Source organism: Choloepus didactylus, chromosome 3 (assembly GCF_015220235.1).
Source record: "Choloepus didactylus isolate mChoDid1 chromosome 3, mChoDid1.pri, whole genome shotgun sequence".
NCBI classification, from domain to species: Eukaryota; Metazoa; Chordata; class Mammalia; order Pilosa; family Megalonychidae; genus Choloepus; species Choloepus didactylus.
This window is the reverse complement of record NC_051309.1, coordinates 27,512,647-27,537,091: the sequence shown is the minus strand read 5'-3', so window position 1 is coordinate 27,537,091 and position 24,445 is coordinate 27,512,647. Positions and strand designations below refer to the sequence as shown.

General features: G+C 36.3%; 1 protein-coding gene across 1 annotated transcript in view; it reads right to left on the bottom strand.

Moving 5' to 3' along the window:
• The window catches only part of TBC1D19 (TBC1 domain family member 19), a 208,704-nt gene that overhangs the window by 152,384 nt on the left and 31,875 nt on the right, over window positions 1-24,445 (bottom strand). Inside the window, 2 exon segments of the mRNA XM_037829534.1 lie at window positions 5,381-5,426; window positions 6,424-6,496. Of these exon segments, the coding sequence (XP_037685462.1) occupies window positions 5,381-5,426; window positions 6,424-6,496 (119 nt within the window).

Below are 24,445 nucleotides of genomic sequence, written 5' to 3'. Positions count from 1 at the left end.
TGACAGTCTCTGTATCTCACACGCACTAAAATGGCTATTGTTAAGAAAAAAAAAAAAACAGAAAATAAGTTCTGGAAAGGATGCAAAGAAATAATACCCTTAACACTTGTTGGAGGGAATGTAAAATAGTACAGCTGCTGTGGAAAACAATTTGGCAGTTCCTCAAAAAGTTAAACATAAATATACGACCTGGCAATCCCATTTCTAAGTATATACCCAAAAAAATTGAAGAGATATTTGCACACCGATGTTCATAGCAGATTGTTCACAGTAGCCAAAAGGTGGAAGCAACCCAAATGTCCATCAATAGATGAATGGATAGACAAAATGATGCAAATACATACATTGAAATATTATTCAACGATTAAAAGGAATGAAGTTCTAATACATACTACAACATGGATGTACATGAAGACATCATGTTGAGTAAAATAAAACAAACACAAAAGGACAAAGATTGTATGATTTCACTTATATGAAATACTTGGAATAAGCAAATTCATAGAGACAGAAAATAAAATACAGGTTACTGGGGCAGAGGGTAAGGTGGGGGAAAGGGAAGTTAACACATAATGGGTGTAGGGTTTCTGTTTAGGGTGATGGAAAAGTTGTGGTAATGGATGGTGAATTACATTGTGAATGTGATTAATCCCACTGAATAGAATGCTTGGTTGGGAGTAGTTGAGATGGGAAAGTATATGTTGTATATATGTTTCCACAATTAAAAAAAAAAAAGTATCTAAAGAGACAATGGCAATTAAATGCCATACATGATCCAGGACTGGATCTAATAATGGAGGAGAAAAAGGCCCAAAATGACATTATTGGGACATATGAAAAAATTGGAATATAGACTATAAGCTTTATATCAAGGAACACGATATATATCTAACCTACTCTCAGAAGTTTGGATAATTGCTATATAGATAGATGGATAAGAAGACAGACAGATGAACGGACAGATGGATAGATAGAATGATACAGCACATGTGGCAAAATGTTAAAAGTTGGTGGATCTGGGTATCTGGGTGGGAGATATGTTGTAGTTCTGTGAATAAGTTTTGTATTAATTTTCCAACTGTAATGTAAGTTTGAAATTATTTCAAAATAAAAAGTTAAAAAAATTGACAGTCTCTAAGTACTCTGATATTTTTCATCTTACATTAATATAGTTTAAAAACTATAAGCCCAAGTCAACAGTAGCCCTGATAACCCTAAAGAATGCCCAGATCTCTATCTTACACTTTATTAAAGTTTCACTCACTAAGTCTATTCTTCAGAAACTTAAATCCTTTAGAGAACTCCTATGCCAGCTAAGTCCCCAAACCCAGAGGCAATAGCCTCTTCAAGAACATCAACCAGATGTGTCCCCTTTTCCCATAATGTCAACACCCCTTTTCAACATGAACAAGTTAGACTGGTCACTGCCTAGACATCCCTGAAGACTGGGAACAGGATTAAACTAGAGGAAGGCGTAGTAACAGACAAGACGGAATTTAGCAAAGGATTATAAATAATGAATCTTTATATAATTTTCTTTTTCTTAATTGCTAGGGTATTAGAATAGCTAGAAGGAAAGAAGCGAAGTGGTGGAAATGTATTCTATAGCATCCTTTGAAATTTGTTCTATAGCTACTTGTTAAATGGTAATTTGAAAGTTTCACCTTTTTGCATATATGTTATATTTCACAATAAGGAAATAACTGAAACTGTGGAACTGTAACCCATAATATTCTTTGAACTTTGCTTTCTAACTACTTGTTATATTGCATTTGGCAAGTTACCATTTCCATGTATATATGTTATATTCTACAACAAAAAATGATTAAAAAATAAAAAAATAAAAAACTATATATCTTACACTGTCCTATATATCATTTGTGAAGGGGCATGTGGTTTATAATTAAATATCACTCTAAAATCCTTCCATTTTAATGTTAGTTATTTCTAAATTTAATAAAACTTAGAAATCTAGGATTGAAACTTGAGAGCATTTACTGATGATCTTAAGAGTTATTCAACCATCAAAGAAACTTGTCTCAAAATACAGGTAACAAGAAGTGGCGACCCAAAATTCATAATATTAAGACCAAAATCAAGTTAAATATTTTTTCATTCAAAAATATTTAATGAAAGCTGTTCTGGTTTGAAGCTGTTATATGCCCCAGAAAATGCAATGTTCTTTTAATCCATTCCTGTGGGGCAGACCTATTATAGGTGGGACCTTTTGATTAGATTATTTCAATTGAAATTGACCCATCCCATTCAAGGTGGGTCTTAACCCTTTTGCTGGAGTTCTCCATGAAGAAAATAAAAGACAGAAAAAAAGCCAAGATAGCTCAGAGAGAAATACTCAGAGAATTTAGAGAGAAAAGCCCCAAAGAAACAAGCAGGGACCCACAGAAACTGAAACAGGTAGTGAAGCCAGAAACTGAAAGAGCCACCGAAGCCATAACCTGAAAGCAACAGAACCCAGGAGCCAAGGACCAGCAGATGCCGACCATGTGCCTTCTCATGTGACAGAGGTGTCCCAGATGCCAGCAGCCTTTCTTCAGAGAAAGTATCCTCTTGTTGATACCTTAATTTGGACATTTTCATGGTCTTAAAATTGTGTTATGCACCAAGCCAGACAGTCTTTGCTTTCATGGAGCTTATAGAACAGTGGAGCAGTTCATACCTCTTTAAGATATATTGGACACCCGTATATATCTACTACAACAGTAGACTATAATACATGTTTTTATAACATGTACATATATAGGTAAGATTTTTTAAAAAGATTTATTTACCTCTTTAATTTACGTTCCTTAAGTGAAAAGGATAGGTCACCTAATTATAAATGATCTACACAAGGTACAGTGAGGACTAAGACACAGAAAGAAATCAGTGCATTTTTATTTTGTATGTAAGGATTTTCTTGGTTAAATCTTTATAATAAGTTTAGGATTAATAATTGCAATGAGTTTCTGCAAGTCAACATATATTTATCATGTGTTAGCCCTGGTAGGTGGCTCAATAACTATTTGCTAAGTATCATTTATTTGATGCTATAGGAGATATTAAAAGAAGTGTATGACATAATTCTTAATTGCAAAACACTTAAAATCCATTCAGGAGATAACATATATACATATGTGAGATGTACCAAAACAATAGGCCTTGGAATCAGACATCTGGAGTTCCAAACCCTAGCCATTTACTTGCTATATGATCTTTAGCAAGTTATTTAAGTGGTAAGGGCTTCAGTTTTATCTTCTGTAAAACAGTAATAATAAATTCTACCTCATAGGGTTGTATAAGCAATTAATCAATATAAATTATCATTAATATAATACTAAATAGTTATTAACACAACAAAAAGTATGTAACTGTATTTGAAATGAGTGGAAAAGATAATTAAACAAAGTAGGCATTCTGAGGTAGGAAAAGTCAATAAGAGCTGGAGTTACGAGTTTAAAGTAAGTAACAAAATATAGGAATTTTTCTGCTATTTATCAAACGAGGATCTGACCAAATTCTTCAGAATTTCTACTAAAATAAGTAAAATGAAGCGAACTATTTTTAGGTATGAACTGGATAGCTCACAACTCTATTAGGCTTGTGAGTATTGTGGTTTTTCTTTCTCAACTCCAATTATTTAATATTACTTTATGTTTTGCTTTCTTTACTAACCCATCTAATGGTTTCAGTCAATGAAAAGTGCAAGAGAATATGTGAAAACCTTTTTATTCTTTTGATTAATGTCAGGGGGAAACACTTCTTCTCCACTCCTGATGTTTCCTTCAGTGTGAAAAGAACTCCATTATTATAACATTACTTCCAGGACTTTACTCACTACACTCTAAAAGAGGTTTAATGCCTTATCAATCGGTAAATATGGGAAGAATAAACTGAGCATGCTCACTAAACAGGGCTATTTGACTGGAATGTTAAGTCTATTTAATTATGAGATTAAGTAACTCATTTTCTCTCACACTAAAGTATATCTTCCTACCTAGACTTTATTAATAACAAAGGTGTAATTTTGATCTCCTATCTGCCTCTCTGTTTTATCTTATTTCTGTGTGTTCAGAACCCAAGTAAAGAAGAAAAGTACTGAAAGTATTACTGGCTCTTTCAAAAACCCTAACAATTTATTCAAAACATATTTATTTAAAGTCTATTGTATAGGATACTGAAGATATAACAATAAATAAGGCAAATCCTTGCCATAAAATAAAAAGGCAGTCTTGTCTCAGAACAATTTTCAGGAATGCATTAGATCACAAAAATAGGAATAATTAGTAATATCTCCCCAGATGAGAATCAAATGTTTGGAATTACATGCAACACCTGCTTTTTAAAATTTTATTAGAGACAAAGATGCCATGTTCATATTTGTTTAATCTGTGGTCCTCTACTATATATCGTGAAATTAAAATCTGACTTTGATAAATGTCTATTCCTTTGGTGACTAATACTACCAAAAGTATGGTCACAGTCAGCTTCAATTAATAGATAGCTAATGTTATTTAAAAGTTCAAAAACCAACTGAGAACAATGATGATAAGCAAAAAACAAATATCAATTATAAAATGTGTATCTAAGCACATGTCCACAGGCTTTCATCTGAGTCTCTTTATTTTAGAAATAGTTCTAGGAAGCTGGTAACCTTGTTTCCAGTTAATAGCAGATTAGATGAGGCAAGTTGGAAATGGAAGTGTTAGAAACTAAAGAACGTTAGAGACATAGATACACTGACAGCAGTAAAAAACAGCAAACATAAGAACTCTATTATGAAGGCAGGAATTATGCTTATTATTCAACATCATAGCCCCAGTTCCTAGTGCCTGGCACATAGTAGTGTTCAATAAATAACTGATGCATAATTGAATACTGAATAAATTCCAAAAGCTAATATCCTGGATTTGCATTTTTTGTAAAGGCAAATTAGTTCTAAATACATCAACAAACCATGAGGGCAAAAACACTGATGTCCTTAATGATGACACTAATTTTTCAAAAAAAATAAATTATGTTTAGAACGATGAGTTCATAACAATAGTGAAGAGGATAATATCCAAAATGGCATCAATAAAAAGAATGTAAGTTTCAGTTATCAGAAATATTAACTTATGAATAGTATCTTAGAGTATCTTACTCCCTACTTATGCTGACTAAATGAATAGTTAATTTAAAAATTTTTACTGTAAAATCTCCATAGTTGTTCCCTATTAAATTTCAGACAAGAATGTAATCATCTTAATAGTATTAACTAACTTGAAATGCTGCATAAATATTAATAAGAAATAATGAGTGTACATAAAGCACTAATGATCTCATTATGTACCAAGTAAATAGCTAAACATAGTAGTATCTCAAAATAGGTGGAAAAACTCACACACTCAGTTCACTATAAACAGCATTCTGAAGTTTCTTCTCCCAACCTGTTTTTTTAAAAAAAGCACAAAATATACAAATCTATTAGTTTCAATATATAAGCATACATCATAATTAAATCTGTATCATGAAAACTTTGTCATCATATTCATTTGTGAAAGAGGCTATCAACAGCCAATTGCTATGTAAATTATTAAGAAATTATTTCCTATTCATTTATTGTATCTCTTGGCTAACATTAAGTAGCAAAGCCATCAACATAACTATTTTTTAAGTAAAACTACTGCACCATTTACTCAATATGGGAGGATGATTTTCTTCTTCCACCAATAAGATGCTAAAATAAGGCCAAAATTTTGGATATAGTACTATTAATGCTATGAAGAATGTGCCAAGGAAAGGGCCAGGCACTTAACAAAGATGGCTACAAATAATTAGTTACAATTAACTAGTCAGTAAACTCCTGACAGCAGAAGCAGATTATTATGAGGTACCACCAGTCAAGACCAGTTAGCTTGGCTGCTAACTACCTACTAGAATTCAGGTGGACAGGCCACTTGACAGCTCAGTTCCCATGCCCAGAGGTTGGACTAGGGGACTTCTCTTCTTGCTTTAGAAGGAATTAGGATTTTCTCCTTTTTTGTTTTCTTTGAAAGTTTAGAAAAGAAGAGAAAAACAAGTGAAAAAGGAAAAAAAGTCACAAATGAAAAGTAAAAGACAAGTTACCTAACTTAAAATATACTTAATACAAAATCAAAACAAAACAAAACAAAATAAATATATTTAATAGGTTCAGGATGTTTTTGACCAGGAAGATAAATAAACTGATTAATACAAGCAGTCATTTCCTCAGTGCTCCTGAATTTTTGCAGCATTTTATTGAAATGTCTAATAGCTTAATTCTCCCCAAATAGAAACCTATTCAGCCACTGTTTTTATAATTTTGAATAGGTAATTGGAGGCTGGAGATAAAATATTCTCTCCAAATAAAGTACTACCTTATTTTGCCTTGAAAAAATTGGAGGAAAAAAGCAACATACAAACCTGATATTTTAAAAAATTCCTTAATATCTTCTTTTAATGATTCAAGTTTTATCTCAGGTCTCTGAAGACTGGACTAATTTTAGAAAAGAAGAAGAAAGAAGAGGTCATAGGTTAAAATAAAATCTTTGAGGTTGATATTTAACACTGATGAAATAATAATATAATAATAATAATAATAATAAGGAATGCCCAAAATGTGTATAATATTTGAAAAATCCTCTTTGAGAAGCCTTTTTCATCTGTTCTTAAAATAGAAAATATGAGATAGTATGCTGTAGTGCACTCAAAATATAAAAACTTGTAGCTTATAAATACTTATCAGTCTTATCTAGGGTCTCAAATAAGAAAAATACTCATATTTTACAAATTCATTCTCTTAATATTATGTCCAACATATATAGCATCAACTTCTAATTATCAAAAATATAGGCCTCTAATTGTATCCATATAAATATGAATCTTTATATAGTATCTATCTCTTTGAATTGCTGCTCAATGTAAACATGCATTTGTTGTGCACATTTATGACAAATATATAAAAATCCTAGTTCACTAATGCCTATTAGTGCCTCATTCATCTTCAAGTGCATGTTTTCTATTCTACTAGTTTTTCATTCTGTAATTTTTACCAGACATAATAATTTATCCTACTTATATTGCTTTCAGTTACTCTCAAGGTGTTGATGTTGCATCACCTAGATATCTCTATCAAATTCTAGAAGTATATCTCTTAAGAAGGCATTTCTATAAGGCATTTCAAACCTAAGAAACCAAAAATTGGTTTTATATTCCACTCACTACATTGCTGCTTCTTTTCTATTTTTTAACCTTGACCAATGAAATTACTGTCCACCAGATCTTCCAAATCAGCAATGTTAAAGGTATCAATTGCCTATTTCTGGGAAGATGGCAAGGGACAATGAGGTTTTTTAATCCCCCTGATTTCCACATAATAACAGACCAAGCAACTAGAAAAAATCCCATGGGATACATTTACAACAAACTAAGTGATAAAATAACCCCTACAAACCAAAATACAAGCCTCTAGAGAAAACCAACAGTTACCAGACCTGTCCGGTGTTAGCATCTGTACAGGAAAAAGCAGACAGAAACAATGGGGGTATCTGATGGATCTGAAAACAGGAGAACCCCAAAATATCCAACAAGTATACACTGGAACACATTACAAGCCAATTTTAGAGCAGCAGCTAGAACTGGGAGAGGTTTTGCCCTATCCAACCGTGAATGAACCTAAGTGCCCCGGAGTAGGTCCGAAGAGACTGGAGCATGCAGCACTCATGAATTCTTGAAACTGACCTCAGTGTGGACAAGGCCACACCAAGGAGAAAATGTTGGTAGAGTAATCAATTTTGAGCAGAATAGAGACAGCAGAGATGAAGGAAGGAGAAATCTAGATAAAAGTAGGGATGAGAAATAGCCAGAAAATCTCTGAGAGAAAACTGTCATATATTTTAACACTTCACAACAGCAACGGAAAGAGCTCTGTGAATAAAAGATAACTTAAAAGAAAGAAAAAAGCTATCCTGCACTACCTCTCCTTTTAAAAGTTCAGGAAATCTGAATTCACATAAAAAATCAGCAATAGAAAAGTATCAAGGTCCTCCCATGCAAAATTATAAGACAAAAGAATAAGGAACAAAATACCTCCACACGCAATAAAAATACTTCAGAAAAACATGTTCACAAAACAGCCCAAAACTAATTTCAAAATAAGCTGAAAAACATCAAGAGAATTACATGAAACATAAGGTATCAATTTAAATTTAAAAACAACAGAAATGAGGTGAAAGAACTCAGAAAAGAATTAGGAAAAAAACTGAAACTATCATTTCAAAAAAAAAAAAAAGACTAGAAGAAACACAAGAGCAAATAAATACAAAAGTTACATTAAGAAAAACAGGCAAAAATAAAGATGTCAAACTTGTTCACATTGGGAGCATAAGCAACTAACTTATTACTTTGAAAACTGGTAAATAAAGGCATTTATCCTGCCTTTCCTTTAGGAACTGTATCACCGAGTAACCAAATAATAAATGAGGGGAAATATCTCTTAGTATTTCAACGAATACTGTAACAGATATGATATAATTAGAATATCATCATTTTGCAACATCCAATGAATAACAATGAACTACTAGTTCTAGGCATTGAGCAGAAACAGCTATTAACATTACAAAAGAAACAACCAGACATTATATTATGTGCTTCTCAATGAATGAACACTCCACTGCCCAGAGTCATGCCAAAGAGATGACATCTGAGTCTGACCAAGCCTCTGGATTCAGCTGTCAATTTACAAGAAATACAAAGAACAGGGGAAGATGTTGAGCTGCGCTATGAGTGTGCAATCAGAAATATCCAGCTGGAAATTCTAAAGGTCAAATAGCCGAGTTCTTCACTGAAAAATTGTAAGGAAAAGGAAGGGAAGGAGAGCAAACCCGCAGATTAAAAAAGGCTTAAGAAGACATATTTTTTAAAAATTTGAATTGGTTACACTAAGGTATAGTGTCTAGGGATTTACATGTGGGTAATAAAACTATTAAGAAATAAAGGGACACAACTACCAAGAATCCCATACCCCTTCCTTACATCTCCCCTCTTACAGACATTTAGCTGTGGTATATTGCCTTTGTTACAATTAATGGAAGCATATTACAATGCTACCGTTAACTATAGACTGTGGTTTGCATTGATTATATTTCTTCCCCAATTGATTGTACACTGTGGATGACTGTATGGTACGTGAATATATCTCAGTAAAACTGAATTTTTAAAAAAAGTTTTAAAAAATGTGTTAGAGCTAGTATTTTAACTAGGATTCATCTCCCTATATGACCACGCAATTTCTCTTTCACCATACTGCTTTGGAGATCAAGCTACCCTTGTGGTCAACCCTGGAATCTGCTGTCTGGGAGAATGTCAAATGTTAAGACACAGTCAATGGAAACTGAGGCTGTGTAAGTATTACCTCACTACCATTCATACTTGTCTGTTGAATAGGAAGGACTGAGAATTGTAGAGGACAGATCACTCAGATCAACTAAAGGAAGCTGCAGAAGGAAACAGCAAGGAAATTAGAGTAGGAATTGGAAATGCTTTGCATAAGATAGGCTCTTATTATACATTTATTAAATATTTGTTGTTAAGCAATGAAGTGTATATTAATATATTTTGCTATTTCTGTCAAAAGGGCAGTAAGAACTGGAGGTGGCATGGGATAAATATAGACAAAATAACTCAGGCAGAAGCTGAAATTGAATCAGTCAAAATTCCAGACCAGAAATCAGAAGTTAAAGGCTAAATATACTGCAGTAATCAGTGCAAAATAACTGAAGTTCTGGAAATCAGAAAGTTAGACCAGAAGTCAGCAAGGTTACACTACAGAGTAGTCAAAGAAGCCAAGAAGTCCGTTGAAGCTGAAGAGCTTTAGCAGATTTCAAAGTACAAATAAAGAATAAACAAGGATTATAGAAGAAGGGCAGGTAGCTTGAAACGGTTTCATCAGTGAATAGAAACACCAAGTAAGACTTATCCTAGGGTAGGAATGCCTGATCTCCAATCATTGTATGCTTTCTGCTATATTTGCAGTCCTAGGCAAAAGGCTATTGCAAGTAGAGATGTGAACAATGCTCCTACTGAAGTAAAAGTACTGGACCAAAACAAACAAACAAAAAAAGAAATACAGGTAAGTAATTACCATAAAAATCAGGTTGTCAAGAAGGGAAAGGTTTGTGATTGGAACCCAATCAAATGGCAAATGGAGGGGTCTTTAATGTGGCTGATGAAGTTTTATTTCTTTACCAGGATGGTGGTAACAAGGTCATTCAACTTATAAAATTTCATTACATTAAAGATTTGTTTTGTGTACTTTTCTGTTTGTGTTTTATTTTACAATAAAAAGGTGAAAAAAAGAAAAAGAAAAGAATATGTCCCCTGGTCTATTCTTTCTGTTTGTTTTAAGTCCCACATTCAGTCTAAGTCCTCATCATTTCTCATTTAGAGTACTACAACAGCTTCTGACCCAGACATTTTGCCACTTTACTTAAATTGCAACCCCCTCCCCACTAGGGACTTCCAAACCCCCTTACTCCAGCTAACTTCTTCTTCTTTCTTAGCATTTATCACATAACATACTTTATGATTAACTTACTTATGATATTTATTGGGATACTACCTCACCACCAGAAATGGTAAGCTTCACTAGGACAGAGATTTTGTCTTTTTGTTCACTGTTGTATAACAAGTGCCTAAAAGAGTTACTTTCACAAAGTAGGTGCTCAATAAATGTTTACTGAATGAATGAACCAATTTCTCCCTTTTCCAGTTCATCCTCCACAGTTTTCTTCCTAAAGCATAAGTCTTTCCTGGCTAGGGCTCTCCACAGCATACACAAGAACTCTGAACTTTTCAACAGAGCTTAGTTGGTTTTTCACCATCTAGACTCGATTTATCCCTCAAAATTCATCCCTTCTGCTCAATCAAGCAAACAACACACACTCTTTTCTCACTCTTCCTCCCTGTATACACCCCACTGTCTAGTCACAATGAACATTAACTGAATCCCCCAACTTTCACTTCATTTAAGGATTCCAAGCTTTTTTTGGAAATGCTTCTCCCTCTCCCCCACACCAACCCTGGCAAATGCCTGAAGACATCCCTCAAATATCACCTCCTTTCTTAACTCTTCCTAGCACAGATAGTACACACTGTTTCTCTGTTTTAGCACAGATTACAACATGATTTTCAGCTCCTCCAACTATCTCTCTGACTAGACTATAAATTCAAGGGCAAGGGCCATGTTTTCTGCATTTTTTCATCCCAAACAGTAACCTAACACATGACAGTTGATTGACAAAATTTTATTGACCAAATCATGTTCTATCATTTTTAACCAATTTCTTCCAAAATAAAGATATTTACAAAATTATTTTTAACTGAAGGAACTGATTTCCAGCTGTTATTCCTAGGAAAGATTTTAAAAGCTGCAAAAACCCTGCTCATTATTCAAAAGCACCATGGCAAAAGAAAATAAGATTTCTGTTACCAGTGTGTTTTTTTTACATATTTTTACTGAGATTGTCCATATACCATAAACTATCCAAAGATCCAAAGTATACAATCAATTGCCCACAGTACCATCATACAGTTGTGCATCCATCAACACAATTTTTTTTCAATTTTTAGAACATCTTCATTGCTCCAGAAAAGAAATGAAGACAAAAAAAGGAAACTCAAATCCTCCCATACCCCTAACCACACCCCCCTCCATTATTGATTCATAGTTTTGGTATAGTACATTTGTTACTGTTGATGAAAGAATGTTAAAATACTACTAACTGTAGTATATAGTTTGCAATAGGTATACATTTTTTTCTTATATGCCTTTCTATAATTAACTTCTAGTTATACTGTCATACATTTGTTCTAGTTTGTGAGAGAGATTTCTAATATTTGTATAGTTAATCACGGACATTGTCCACCACAAGATTCACTGTTTTATACATTCCCATCTTTTAACCTCCAACTTTCCTTCTGCTGACATACGTGACTCTGAGCTTACCCTATCCACCACCTTCACACATCTTTCAGCACTGTTAGTTATTCTCACAACATGCTACCATCACCCCTGTCCATTTCCAAATGTTTAAGTTCACCCTAGTTGAATATCCTGCTCATAATAAGCAACTGCTCCCCATTCTTTAGGATCACTTTATATCCTGGTAACTTATATTTCATGTCTATGAGTTTACATATTATAATTAGTTCATATCAGTGAGACCCTGCAATATTTGCCTCTATATGTCTTATTTCACTCAATATAGTACCCCCAAGGTTTCTTCATCAATCCATTTCTTTTAAGATGGTTTTGTTCACACACCATACATTCCATCCTAAGCAAACAATCAATGGTTCCCTGTATAATCATGTATTTATGTATTCAGCACCATCACCACTATCTATATAAGGACATCTCCATTTCTTCCACAAAGAAAGAGGAAGAGTCAAAGAAGGCAGAGAGACAAAAAAAAAAAAGAAAAGAGAGACAGAGAAAAACAAACAAAAAACCAAAACTTGACAGCTAGAAAGCAACAAAAGAAAAGACAGCATTAACCTCAAGTAGAATAAAGAGTCAGACAACATCACCAATGCCAGGAGCCCCATACCCTTCCCCTATTCACCGCCCACCACCACCCCCATATGCATTTAGCTTTGGTATATTGCCTTTGTTATATTAAAGGAAGCATAATACAATGTTTCCATAAATTATAGTCTCTAGTTTGCATTGACTGTATTTTCCCCCCAATCCCACCCTATTTTTAACACCTTGCAATGTTGACATTCATTTGTTCTACCTCATGTAAAAACATATTTGTACCTTTTATTACAGTCGTTGAGCACCCAGGTTTCCCTGAGTTACACAGTCCCCGTCTTTATCCTTCGTCTTTTGTGCTGGTGTCCCACATGGCCCCAACCTTCCTCTTTCAACCATGCTCACAGTCATCTTTGTTCAGTGTACTTACATTGCTGTGCTACTATCTCCCAAATTGTGTTCCAAACCCCTCACTTCTGTCTTGTCCCATCTGTCTGTAGTGCTCCATTTAATGTTTCCTGTAAAGCAGGTATCTTGTTCACAAACTCTGTCATTGTCTGTTTGTCGGAGAATATTTTAAGCTCTCCCTCATATTTGAAGGACAGCTTTGCCAGATATAGGATTCTTGCTTGGTGGTTTTTCTCTTTCAGCATCTTAAATATATCACCCCACTTCCTTCTTGCCTCCATGGTTTCTATTGAGAAATCTGCACATAGTCTTAGCAAGATTCCTTTGTATGTGGATCGCTTTTCTCTTGCTGCTTTCAGGATTCTCTCTTTATCTTTGACGTTTGATAAGCTGATTATTAAGTGTCTTGGAGTAGGCTTATTCAGATTTATCCTGTTTGGGGTACACTGCGCTTCTTGGATCTGTAATTTTATGTGTTTCACAAGAGATGAGAAATTTTCATTGATTATTTTCTCTATTATTGCTTCTACCCCTTTTCCCTCCTCTTCTCCTTCTGGGACACCAATGAAATGTACATTCTTGCTTTTCATTTTGTCCTAAATTCCCAGAGATGTTGCTCATATTTTTCCATTCTTTTCTCTATCTGTTCTTTTGTGTGTAGGCTTTCAGGTGCCTTGTTGTCCAGTTCCTGAGTGTTTTCTTCTGCCTCTTGAGATCTGCTTTTGTATGTTTCCATTGTGTCTTTCATCTCTTGTGTTGTGCCTTTCCTTTCCATGGATTCTGCCAGTTGGTTTTCTGAGCTTTTAATTTCTACCTTATGTACACCCAGTGCTTCATTATATGGTTCAGCTCTTTCACCATTACTTCCCTAAACTTTTTGAATTGACTTATTATTAGTTGTTTAAATTCCTGTATCTCAGTTGAAGTGTAAGTTTGTTCCTTTGGCTGGGCCATAACTTCATTTTTCTTAGTGTAGGTTGTAGTTTTCTGTTGTCTAGGCATGGTTTCCTTGGTTATCCTGATCAGGTTTTCCCAGACCAGAACGGGCTCAGGTCCCAGAAGGAAGAAATATTCAGTTTCCTGTTTCCCTGAGTGTGTGTCTTAGAAAACTGGTACACCCTGTGATGCCTCAAGTCACTGTGCTTTTCTGCCCATCAGGTGGTGCCTGTCAGCCTGTAACTCCAGACTGGTGTAAGGAAGTGTGGCCCGTGGCTGTTTTCCCCCAGGCTCTGGGTTCTGGTTCTGAATGGAAGGTGGGCAGTAGAGCTGGGCCCCACTCCTTTCCTCCTAGGGAGAGGTCATTAGCATTTGAATAGACTGCCTGTGCTCCCTCCACCCTTGTCTGGGTCAGAGTGCTGGGAACTGAAAATGGCTGAGGCTTTCTCCACTGAGCTGAAACAGGGACAGAAAGCCCCCTTCAGGGCCAGTCCACAGTCACCCTCAGGCTCTCCAAGGTCAGTCGTCACCCAAAGCCTGTCTGCTTGTTGGGGATTCATTGCTCATAGTGAGCAGTCCACGCTTATTAATTAAAACCCCAGTAGGAGCTCAGCTGAGCTATATTCGCTTCCTGGGAGAGAGCTTCTCTTTAGCACCACGAGGCTTTGCAGCTCAGGCTGTGGGGGGAGGAGGCTCCAGGCTTGGATCCACAGTTTTTACTTACAGATTTTATGCTGTGATCTTGGGCATTTTTCCCAACTCAGGTTGGTGTATGATGAGTGGATGGTCATGTTTGTCCCCCTGCAGTTATTCCAGATTATTTACTAGTTGTTCCTCGTTGTTTATTAGTTGTTCCAGGAGGACTAACTACCTTCCACTCTTCTCTATGCCACCATCTTAGATCCTCCACCAGTGTATTTTTGGAAATGAATCTGTGGCAGTACGATTTAAAGAATTTAAAGAGAGAAAATTAGCTATTCTTTCCAACCATTTTCAACATTTCAGGGTTGCTAGACTTCCTAGATATATTTTTATACTGAAGGCAAACCAAATTTACTAACCATCTAAGCTTTTATAAAAATTCAGAAAGTTGAGAATCAAAAGCAGGACAGTGACAAGAGGACAACATGGTATGGTAGTGGTTCTCAAATATGCTTTAGCAGCATAACTGTTTTTCTGAATGAAATCTGAACTCTATTAGGAAACCCTACTATATAAAACACATTAAAAGTGATATTACTATATAATGAAAACAATGAGTTTTTTGTCATTGACTGCTACAACGACACAAAATCTGCAATGGAGGATTAAGTAAAAGATACTGCTTTATATCCAATATAACCTCAATATCCAATTTATTTCCATAGCTTGTTTTGTTTGTTTAGGATAAAGAAAAATACTGATTCCTGTTAGCAAGAGTGTTGTTTCTTAATATAATTTTTAAATTACTTAAATATTTTTAAATGAATACAACATTTTCAGCCCTTGGATATAAAGAGCACAGTTTGAAAATCACTAGGGGCTAAATCAGATTGGGGTTTGGCATCACATGGACCTAAAAGCATCTCTCAGCCTTATTTACTAGTTTGGTCAAATTAGAACTTCTGTGCATCTTGGTTTTCTTCTTTATTTTATAGGGAAAATAATACCTGAACTAGGTTATTGTGAGGCTCAAACAGAATTTTCAAAGTTACTTTTAGGCTGTGAAGTCTAATATAAATGAAAGTTGCTATTATAAAATATAAGATGTTCCCAGGTGGCAGTGGGCTAAATGTAAAAGATTGGTAGAGAAGGCAAGCTGGAGGTAGAAGCTTTTAAAGTATCTACAAAAGTTAAGTCTTCTTTTGATCAAAATGCTTCTAGCTCACTATAAAAGCTGGAAAAGAATATGCTGAAAAATAGAATCTAGTGAGACTGCTCAGAAGAGTAAATTCAGGGCCATGGCTCTATGTACATCCTTCACCCATTTCTTTATGTTCACATTTCTGACATCCCTCATCCTTCTTCACTCCTTAAAACACATGACCCTCTACCTCCCCCCAGCCATTTATCCAGGTTTTTTTTTACTTCCTACTAGAACAGTCTTTTCTTGTTTTTGGTTTTGTTTTTTTTTGTTTTGTTTTGTTTTGTTTAGGTGACAAGTGAAATCACAACAGTTTATTATCTTAAAAAACTGCTATACAGAAAAGCTGTTTGAAGGTAAAATGTGGCCTCAGAGGAAATCTAGGAAGCATCCTAATGATATATTACCTGAAAACTTTAGACTGCCCTCTATGGTGATTTTGTATCATAGATGCACTTAACTTTACTAGAACTATCTTGATCCAAAGCATTAGCCACCACCAAACTTGAACTTCTAATTTTGGTGAGTAAAGAGAAATGGAGAAGCACAGCAGCTGAAGTAGCAGCTGGGCTAAAGAAGCTAGGAGGTAAGCAGAGGCTAAAAACCCTCTGAAGGACTAACCAGGGCATAGGAAGGTCTACAAAAACGGTCACCAGAATCTTTCAATTCTCTCTTAAAGAGGCCAATCTTCTCTACTTCTCACTATGCCACCAAGATAATCCTGGACTTCATCAATTCATGCCTGCAGAGTCACAGAATTTCAGGGTTAGAAGATACAATAGAATTTTTCCAAGTCAACTAGCTATGTAATTCCTGACTCCTCTCTACAAGATGCCTTTCTAAGTGGTTTTCTATAGCTTAGGTCTGAAACTCTCTACATCCCTACTTTAGCCAATTCCATCTTTGAACTAATCTGTTAGAAAGTTCTTCCTTATTATGAGCTAAAATTGATTTCCCCTTAACATCCTCCCCACCACTCCCTCCACTTCACTGCTGGGGTTACAGAAAATAAGCCTGATCCCTTTTTTATGAGATACTTAAATATTCAGAAAGAGCTTTTGTCTTCCCGGAAGCTTCTCTTCTCACATATTCCCAGGTTCTTCAAGTTCTCATATGACAGATTGTTCTTACTGCCTGGTCACTCTTCTCTGAACAAGGTCTTATCCATCTCGTCCTCTATTGTAGTAGCTTCCTAACTGACCTCTCAACTTCACTCATTCCACTAGACCAGTGACTCTCAAATTTTTCAGTCTCAGGACACTTTATGCTTTTTTTTTTTTTTCCAAAGAATGTTATGGGTTACAGTTACACAGTTTCAGTCATTTCCTAATTGTAAAATATAACATACATGCAAAAAGGTGATAACATTCAAGTATGATTCAACAAGTAGTTATACAGGAAATTTCCAGAATGTTATGGGTTACGGTACAACAGTTTCAGTTATTTCCTTGTTGTGAAACATATCATATATACAAGAAAGTGATAACTTTCAAACTACAATTTAACAAATAGCTACAGAACAAATTTCATAGGTTACAGTTCCACCACCTCAGTTCTTTCCTTCTAGCTATTCTAATACCTTAGCAACTAAGAAAAAGAAAATTATATAGAGATTCAGTATTCACAATCCTTTGTTAAATTCTATCTTGTCTGTTTCTACCCCTTCATCTAGTTTAATCACTTTCCCTATCTTCAGGGATGTCTAGGCAGTAAACACCCTAACTTGTTCATGTCGAAAAGGGGTGTCAACATTATGGGAAAAGGGGACATGACTGGTTAATGTTCTTGAAAAAGCTGTTGCCTCTGGGTTTGGGGACTTAGCTGGCATAGAAGCTCTCTGGAGGATTTAAGTTTCTGAAGAATAAACTTAGTGAGTAAAACTTTTATAGAGTCTCAGATAGGGACCCAGGTATTGTTTAGGGTTTTCAGGACTACTGTTGACTTGGGCTTATCACACTGCGGCCATTTGGGATATCTAGTTGAAGCCTGCATAGGAGTAACCTCCAGGACAGCCTCTCAACTCTATTTGAAACCTTATTTTGGTTTCTTTTCCTCCTTTTGGTCAAAAAGTCATTCTCAACCTCTCGATGTCAGGGTCAGGCTCATTTCCAGAATCCTTGTCCCACATTGCCAGGGAGACTCATTCACCTAGGGAGTCCTGTCCCATGTCAGGGGGAGGATGATGAATTTATTTGCAAAGTTGGGCTCAGAGAGAGAAAGTCCACATTTGATCCACAAAGTAGGTTCTCTGGAGGTGACTCCTAGGCATAATTATAGGTGGGCTTAGCCTCCCCTTTACAACCATAAGTTTCACAAGAGCAAGCCTCAAGATTGAGGGCTTGACTTATAAAGTAGGGGGGTTCCTAATTTCACATAGCATATGCTCTGTCCATGATAATCAATCAATATCTCACATTATCATCACTTACTTGTACAGTCCTCAGCAGTCTCCATTTTAAACAATTCTCATGATCCAAAACACCCCATAGCTCTTTTCAGCCCTTAATTATTTGTCCCTAGTATTTGTGTGGTACTAGTAAGGTATTCCTATTAATTATAGTTCCTATGCTCTTAAAAATTATCAAGGAACCCAGAAAGCTTTTGTCTGTGTGGATTATATTTATTGATATTTACAATACTAGAAATTAAAACAGAAAAATTTTTAAGTATTTGTTTATTCATTTAAAAATAAACCCATTGTATAATAACCTACATATTTTTATTTAAATTAACTATATTTTCAAAAACAAAATTAGTAAGAAAGAGGTATTGTTCTACATTCTTGAAATCTCTTTGATGTCTAGTTTAGCAGAAGACAGCTGGATTCTCAAATCTGCTGTGTATTCAATCTGTAGTGATACGCTGTTTTAGTTTTAGTATATGAAAAAAAAATCTAGCCTCACACAGATATGAAATTGGAAAAGGGAGGAGTATTTTAATATTCTTTTCAGGTAAATGTGGCTATTCAAGTAAAAGTGGCAGTTTCTTAAAGATTAGCTGCAGTGTGGAATAAGAACATCAGTAAACTTTTCATACTCTTTTACATAAACATCCATTGATTGCCTTGCACCTTGAAAAGATCTTTTACCTATATATAATGATTTTGTAACATCATGCATTGGTCATTTCTAATATACTGATTCACCAAGTTATGCAGCTGATAGATTTCATTAAAGAATATCAGAAAGACACATTTGTTAATATCACCACCAAAATTATCAGAAAAATCTTTAGGTATTAGGATATCATCAAGTTCACAGTGGTGGACACAGGTTTTCCCAAACTTGAATTTTATCATTGGTCATAGATACTAATTACCCTTGAAGTGATAGGCTCACTTTGTTCATTTTTTAGAAAATATTTGCCAAATATCCAAGCCTGACTAGCAACAGTTTGTCAGTTGCTCTTTCAAGTAATGATGGTGTTTCATTAAAAAAAGAACTAAAAAAATACAAGAAAAATAGTTAGTTCAGCTTGTTCACTCAAATAACTACACAAGTGCTTATCCTCTGGAAAACTATTTTATTTCAGTATGCAGCAGAAGTGCCTTATGCATATTTTCCATTTCATCAAACAGAATATTAAAAAGATGTATATTTTAAGGAATTAAATTTAATAAAATAATAATTATTTATTGTTTCATCAAGACATTCAAGTTAAACTGGCATTTTTTTTCACTGTGAATGCATGGAGGTAAAAAATACGACGACCACTAGTAAAATTTGGTACCACTTTCTTGATTTGTGCTAAGACACCAGCAGTCAACTCCATCACCATTGCTTTTGTAGCATCAATGCAAATGTCTACACAGTTAGTAAGGCAAACAAAATTAATTAATAAGTCTTAGTATTACTATAAATTAGTTTTGATCTGAAAGGATCTTAGGGACCACCAGCAGTCCACACACCATAGTTTGAGAACCACTCCATTAGACTATAGGCTTCTTGAGAACAGGTAAGCCTCAAGATTCCAAGATCCAGCACAACAGCTATCACATAGTAGGTAGTTCATAGACAAATTTCAGGGAATGCATTTGTTCATTCTTTTATTCATTAAAGATTTCTTAGACCTACAACCTGCAAAACCCGTTGAGAAACACAAAGAGGAATAAGACATTGTCCTTGTTCTGTAGGATTTTACAATCCAGTAAGAAAGATGGTCACATAAATTCCACGATGAGAAAGAAAATATGTTGCAATAGAGGTATCATCCATAGAGGAAGTAACAATTCTAACTGAGAAAACTGGAAAAGGGGGCAAAGCAGTATAAGTGAAGTAGACAGATTGAGAAGAGGAACAGAAATGTTCTTACGCACCATGAATTTGTGAAATGGCAAAAGATCCAAGAGAACGTAGGAAAGAATAAAGTGGGGGGTGAAACTGGAGCAATCTCTCCTATTCCTATCTATCCTGCTCACCAGTGCCAGATTAATGTTCCTAAAAACCAACCTCGTGCCTTCACCCTCTTCAAAATACCTCAGTGACTCCTTCACTGCCTATAGAATCAAGGCAAACTCATTCTGGAATTTACAACCTTCTAAAATCTAGTTTGACCAACCTATATAATATCTCTAGAAATACTCTACAACACAAACCATCTCCCTACCCTTCTTGCTTTTCCAAAATTGGAAATTCATTCCCATCTTCCTATTTTGAGTGTCATCCAAAACTTTTCCAAACCCCAATTGTTTCCTCTCAGCATATTCATATTCTGTCCATTTGCATTCCTCTTTTGATCATTAATTGAACACTTCCTATATGCCAGTAGCTGGGTACGAAAAAAGAAGACAGTCCTCCCTCATTCTTGAGGAACTCACAGTGTATTGAGGGATAGAAACAAAAAGCAAAGAGAGAAGTGCTATTGAAAAAAGGAAGCACACCCTTTCCCACATGAATCCACAAACATCCTTATCATTATCTTAATTGTTTTGCATTTTCTCTAATTTTTCTCAAGAGTTCATCACCACCACGGTAGAGCAGCTCAATTAAAAATGATGAATGGGTATTCCCATTTCTTCCTAATGTTTTTCAGTTCTTTCTAAAACTGTAGACCAGGCTTGTTTCTGTAATCCTGTAGTCAGAAATAAGTTTTAATTTCAGACTGGAAGTCTGGGCTCTGAGCAAGCTGACCATGCGTTATCCTCGATTTATGTTGTATAATTCCAACCCTGCTCTGGTTTCTCTCACCTGAGAACGGATCCCTCACTGACTTTCTTTTGCTGACATCCCCAAGCTGACACACTTCTCTGCCAGCATTTGCAGTCTTACTGCCCTTACTCCACATCTTTACCTCTTAGCCTCCTTTCATAACATATTTTATGCTTGAACAGTCTTCATTTCACAATTAGTAACAGATCTTCCCCCTTTCATTTCAATTTGGCCTTTCCTAATTCAAGAACCTCATATGACCTTCTCTATGCAACTCAGAACTGAAATAAAACATAAAGAGATGTGTTTACTTAGACAAAGGAAACACATTTTAATATATATCTCATCCCTCAGTACATAAATTCTATGGAAACATGGGAGTCCTTATTTTTAAATCCTGTACACCAGCATTCATGTCTTCACCGTCTAACTTTCCAAGATTAAAGGACACAACAGGAGAGGCGGGGCAAGATGGCAGACTGGTGAGCTGTATGTTTTAGTTACTCCTCCAGGAAAGTAGGTAAAAAGCCAGGAACTGCGTGGACTGGACACCACAGAGCAATCTGTCTTTGGGCATACTTCATACAACACTCATGAAAACGTGGAACTGCTGAGATCACCGAAATCTGTAAGTTTTTGCGGCCAGGGGACCCGCGCCCCTCCCTGCCAGGCTCAGTCCCGGGGGAGGAGGGGCTGTCAGCTCCAGGAAGGAGAAGGGAGAATTGCAGTGGCTGCTCTCATCGGAAACTCATTCTACTGATTCAAACTCCAACCATAGATAGACTGAGGCCAGACACCAGAGACTCTGAGAGCAGCCAGCCCAGCAGAGAGGAGACGGGCATAGAAGGAAAACAACACGAGAAGCTCCAAAGTAAAAGCAGAGGATTTTTGGAGTTCTGGTGAACACAGAAAGGGGAAGGGCGGAGATCAGGCCTTGAGGCGCATATGCAAATCCCGAAGCAAGGCTGATCTCTCTGCCCAGGGCACCTTTCCTTAATGGCCCTGGTTGCTTTGTCTATTAGCATTTCAATAACCCATTAGATCTCTGAGGAGGGCCGTTTTTTTTTTTTTTTTTTTTAAATCCTTTTTGCTTTTTCTAAAACAATTACTCTAAGAAGCTCAATACAGAAAGCTTCAAAGAATTGAAATTTGGGCACGTCAAGTCAAGAGCAGAAATAAGAGAGCTCTGAGACAAAAGGCAATAATCCAGTGGCTGAGAAAATTCACTAAACAACACAACTTCCCAAGAAAAGGGGGGTGTCCGCTCACAGCCACCATCCTGGTGGACAGGAAACACTCCTGCCCATCGCCAGCCCCATAGCCCAGAGCTGCCCCAGACAACCCAGTGTGACGGAAGTGCTTCAAATAACAGGCACACACCACAAAACTGGGCGTGGACATTAGCCTTCCCTGCAACCTCAGCTGAATGTCCCAGAGCTGGGAAGGGGGAGCAGTGTGAATTAACAGAGCCCCATTCAGCCATCATTTGAGCAGACTGGGAGCCTCCCAACACAGCCCAGCAGCCCAGAACTGCCCTGGGGGGGACGGCACTCACCTGTGACATAGCACAGTCATCCCTCAACAGAGGACCCGGGGTGCACAGCCTGGAAGAGGGGCCCACTTGCAAGTCTCAGGAGCCATACGCCAATACCAAAGACTTGTGGGTCAGTGGCAGAGACAAACTGTGGCAGGACTGAACTGAAGGATTAGACTATTGCAGTAGCTTTAAAACTCTAGGATCATCAGGGAGATTTGATTGTTAGGGCCACCCCCCCTCCCCGACGGCCCAGAAACACGCCCCACATACAGGGCAGGCAACACCAACTACACACGCAAGCTTGGGACACCAATTGGGCCCCACAAGCCTCACTCCCCCACTCACCAAAAAGGCTAAGCAGGGGAGATCTGGCTTGTGGAGAACAGGTGGCTCGTGGACGCCACCTGCTGGTTAGTTAGAGAAAGTGTACTCCACGAAGCTGTAGATCTGATAAATTAGAGATAAGGACTTCAACTGGTCTACAAACCCTAAAAGAACCCTATCAAGGACAGCAAATGCCACGAGGCCAAAAACAACAGAAAATTATAAAGCATATGAAAAAACCAGACGATATGGATAACCCAAGCCCAAGCACCCAAATCAAAAGACCAGAAGAGACACACCTAGAGCAGCTACTCAAAGAACTAAAGATGAACAATGAGACCCTAGTACGGGATATGAAAGAAATCAAGAAGACCCTAGAAGAGCATAAAGAAGACATTGCAAGACTAAATAAAAAAATGGATGATCTTATGGAAATTAAAGAAACTGTTGACCAAATTAAAAAGATTCTGGACACTCATAGTACAAGACTAGAGGAAGTTGAACAACGAATCAGTGACCTGGAAGATGACAGAATGGAAAATGAAAGCATAAAAGAAAGAATGGGGAAAAAAATTGAAAAACTCGAAATGGACCTCAGGGATATGATAGATAATATGAAGCGTCCGAATATAAGACTCATTGGTGTCCCAGAAGGGGAAGAAAAGGGTAAAGGTCTAGGAAGAGTATTCAAAGAAATTGTTGGGGAAAACTTCCCAAATCTTCTAAACAACATAAATACACAAATCATAAATGCTCAGCGAACTCCAAATAGAATAAATCCAAAAAAACCCACTCCGAGACATATACTGATCACACTGTCAAACATAGAAGAGAAGGAGCAAGTTCTGAAAGCAGCAAGAGAAAAGCAATTCACCACATACAAAGGAAACAGCATAAGACTAAGTAGTGACTACTCAGCAGCCACCATGGAGGCGAGAAGGCAATGGCACGATATATTTAAAATTCTGAGAGAGAGGAATTTCCAGCCAAGAATACTTTATCCAGCAAAGCTCTCCTTCAAATTTGAGGGAGAGCTTAAATTTTTCACAGACAAAGAAATGCTGAGAGAATTTGCTAACAAGAGACCTGCCCTACTGGAGATACTAAAGGGAGCCCTACAGACAGAGAAACAAAGACAGGACAGAGAGACTTGGAGAAAGGTTCAGTACTAAAGAGATTCGGTATGGGTACAATAAAGGATATTAATAGAGAGAGGGAAAAATATGGCAAACATAATCCAAAGGATAAGATGGCCGATTCAAGAAATGCCTTCACGGTTTTAACGTTGAATGTAAATGGATTAAACTCCCCAATTAAAAGATATAGATTCGCAGAATGGATCAAAAAAAATGAACCATCAATATGTTGCATACAAGAGACTCATCTTAGACACAGGGACACAAAGAAATTGAAAGTGAAAGGATGGAAAAAAATATTTCATGCAAGCTACAGCCAAAAGAAAGCAGGTGTAGCAATATTAATCTCAGATAAAATAGACTTCAAATGCAGGGATGTTTTGAGAGACAAAGAAGGCCACTACATACTAATAAAAGGGGCAATTCAGCAAGAAGAAATAACAATCGTAAATGTCTATGCACCCAATCAAGGTGCCACAAAATACATGAGAGAAACATTGGCGAAACTAAAGGAAGCAATTGATGTTTCCACAATAATTGTGGGAGACTTCAACACATCACTCTCTCCTATAGATAGAT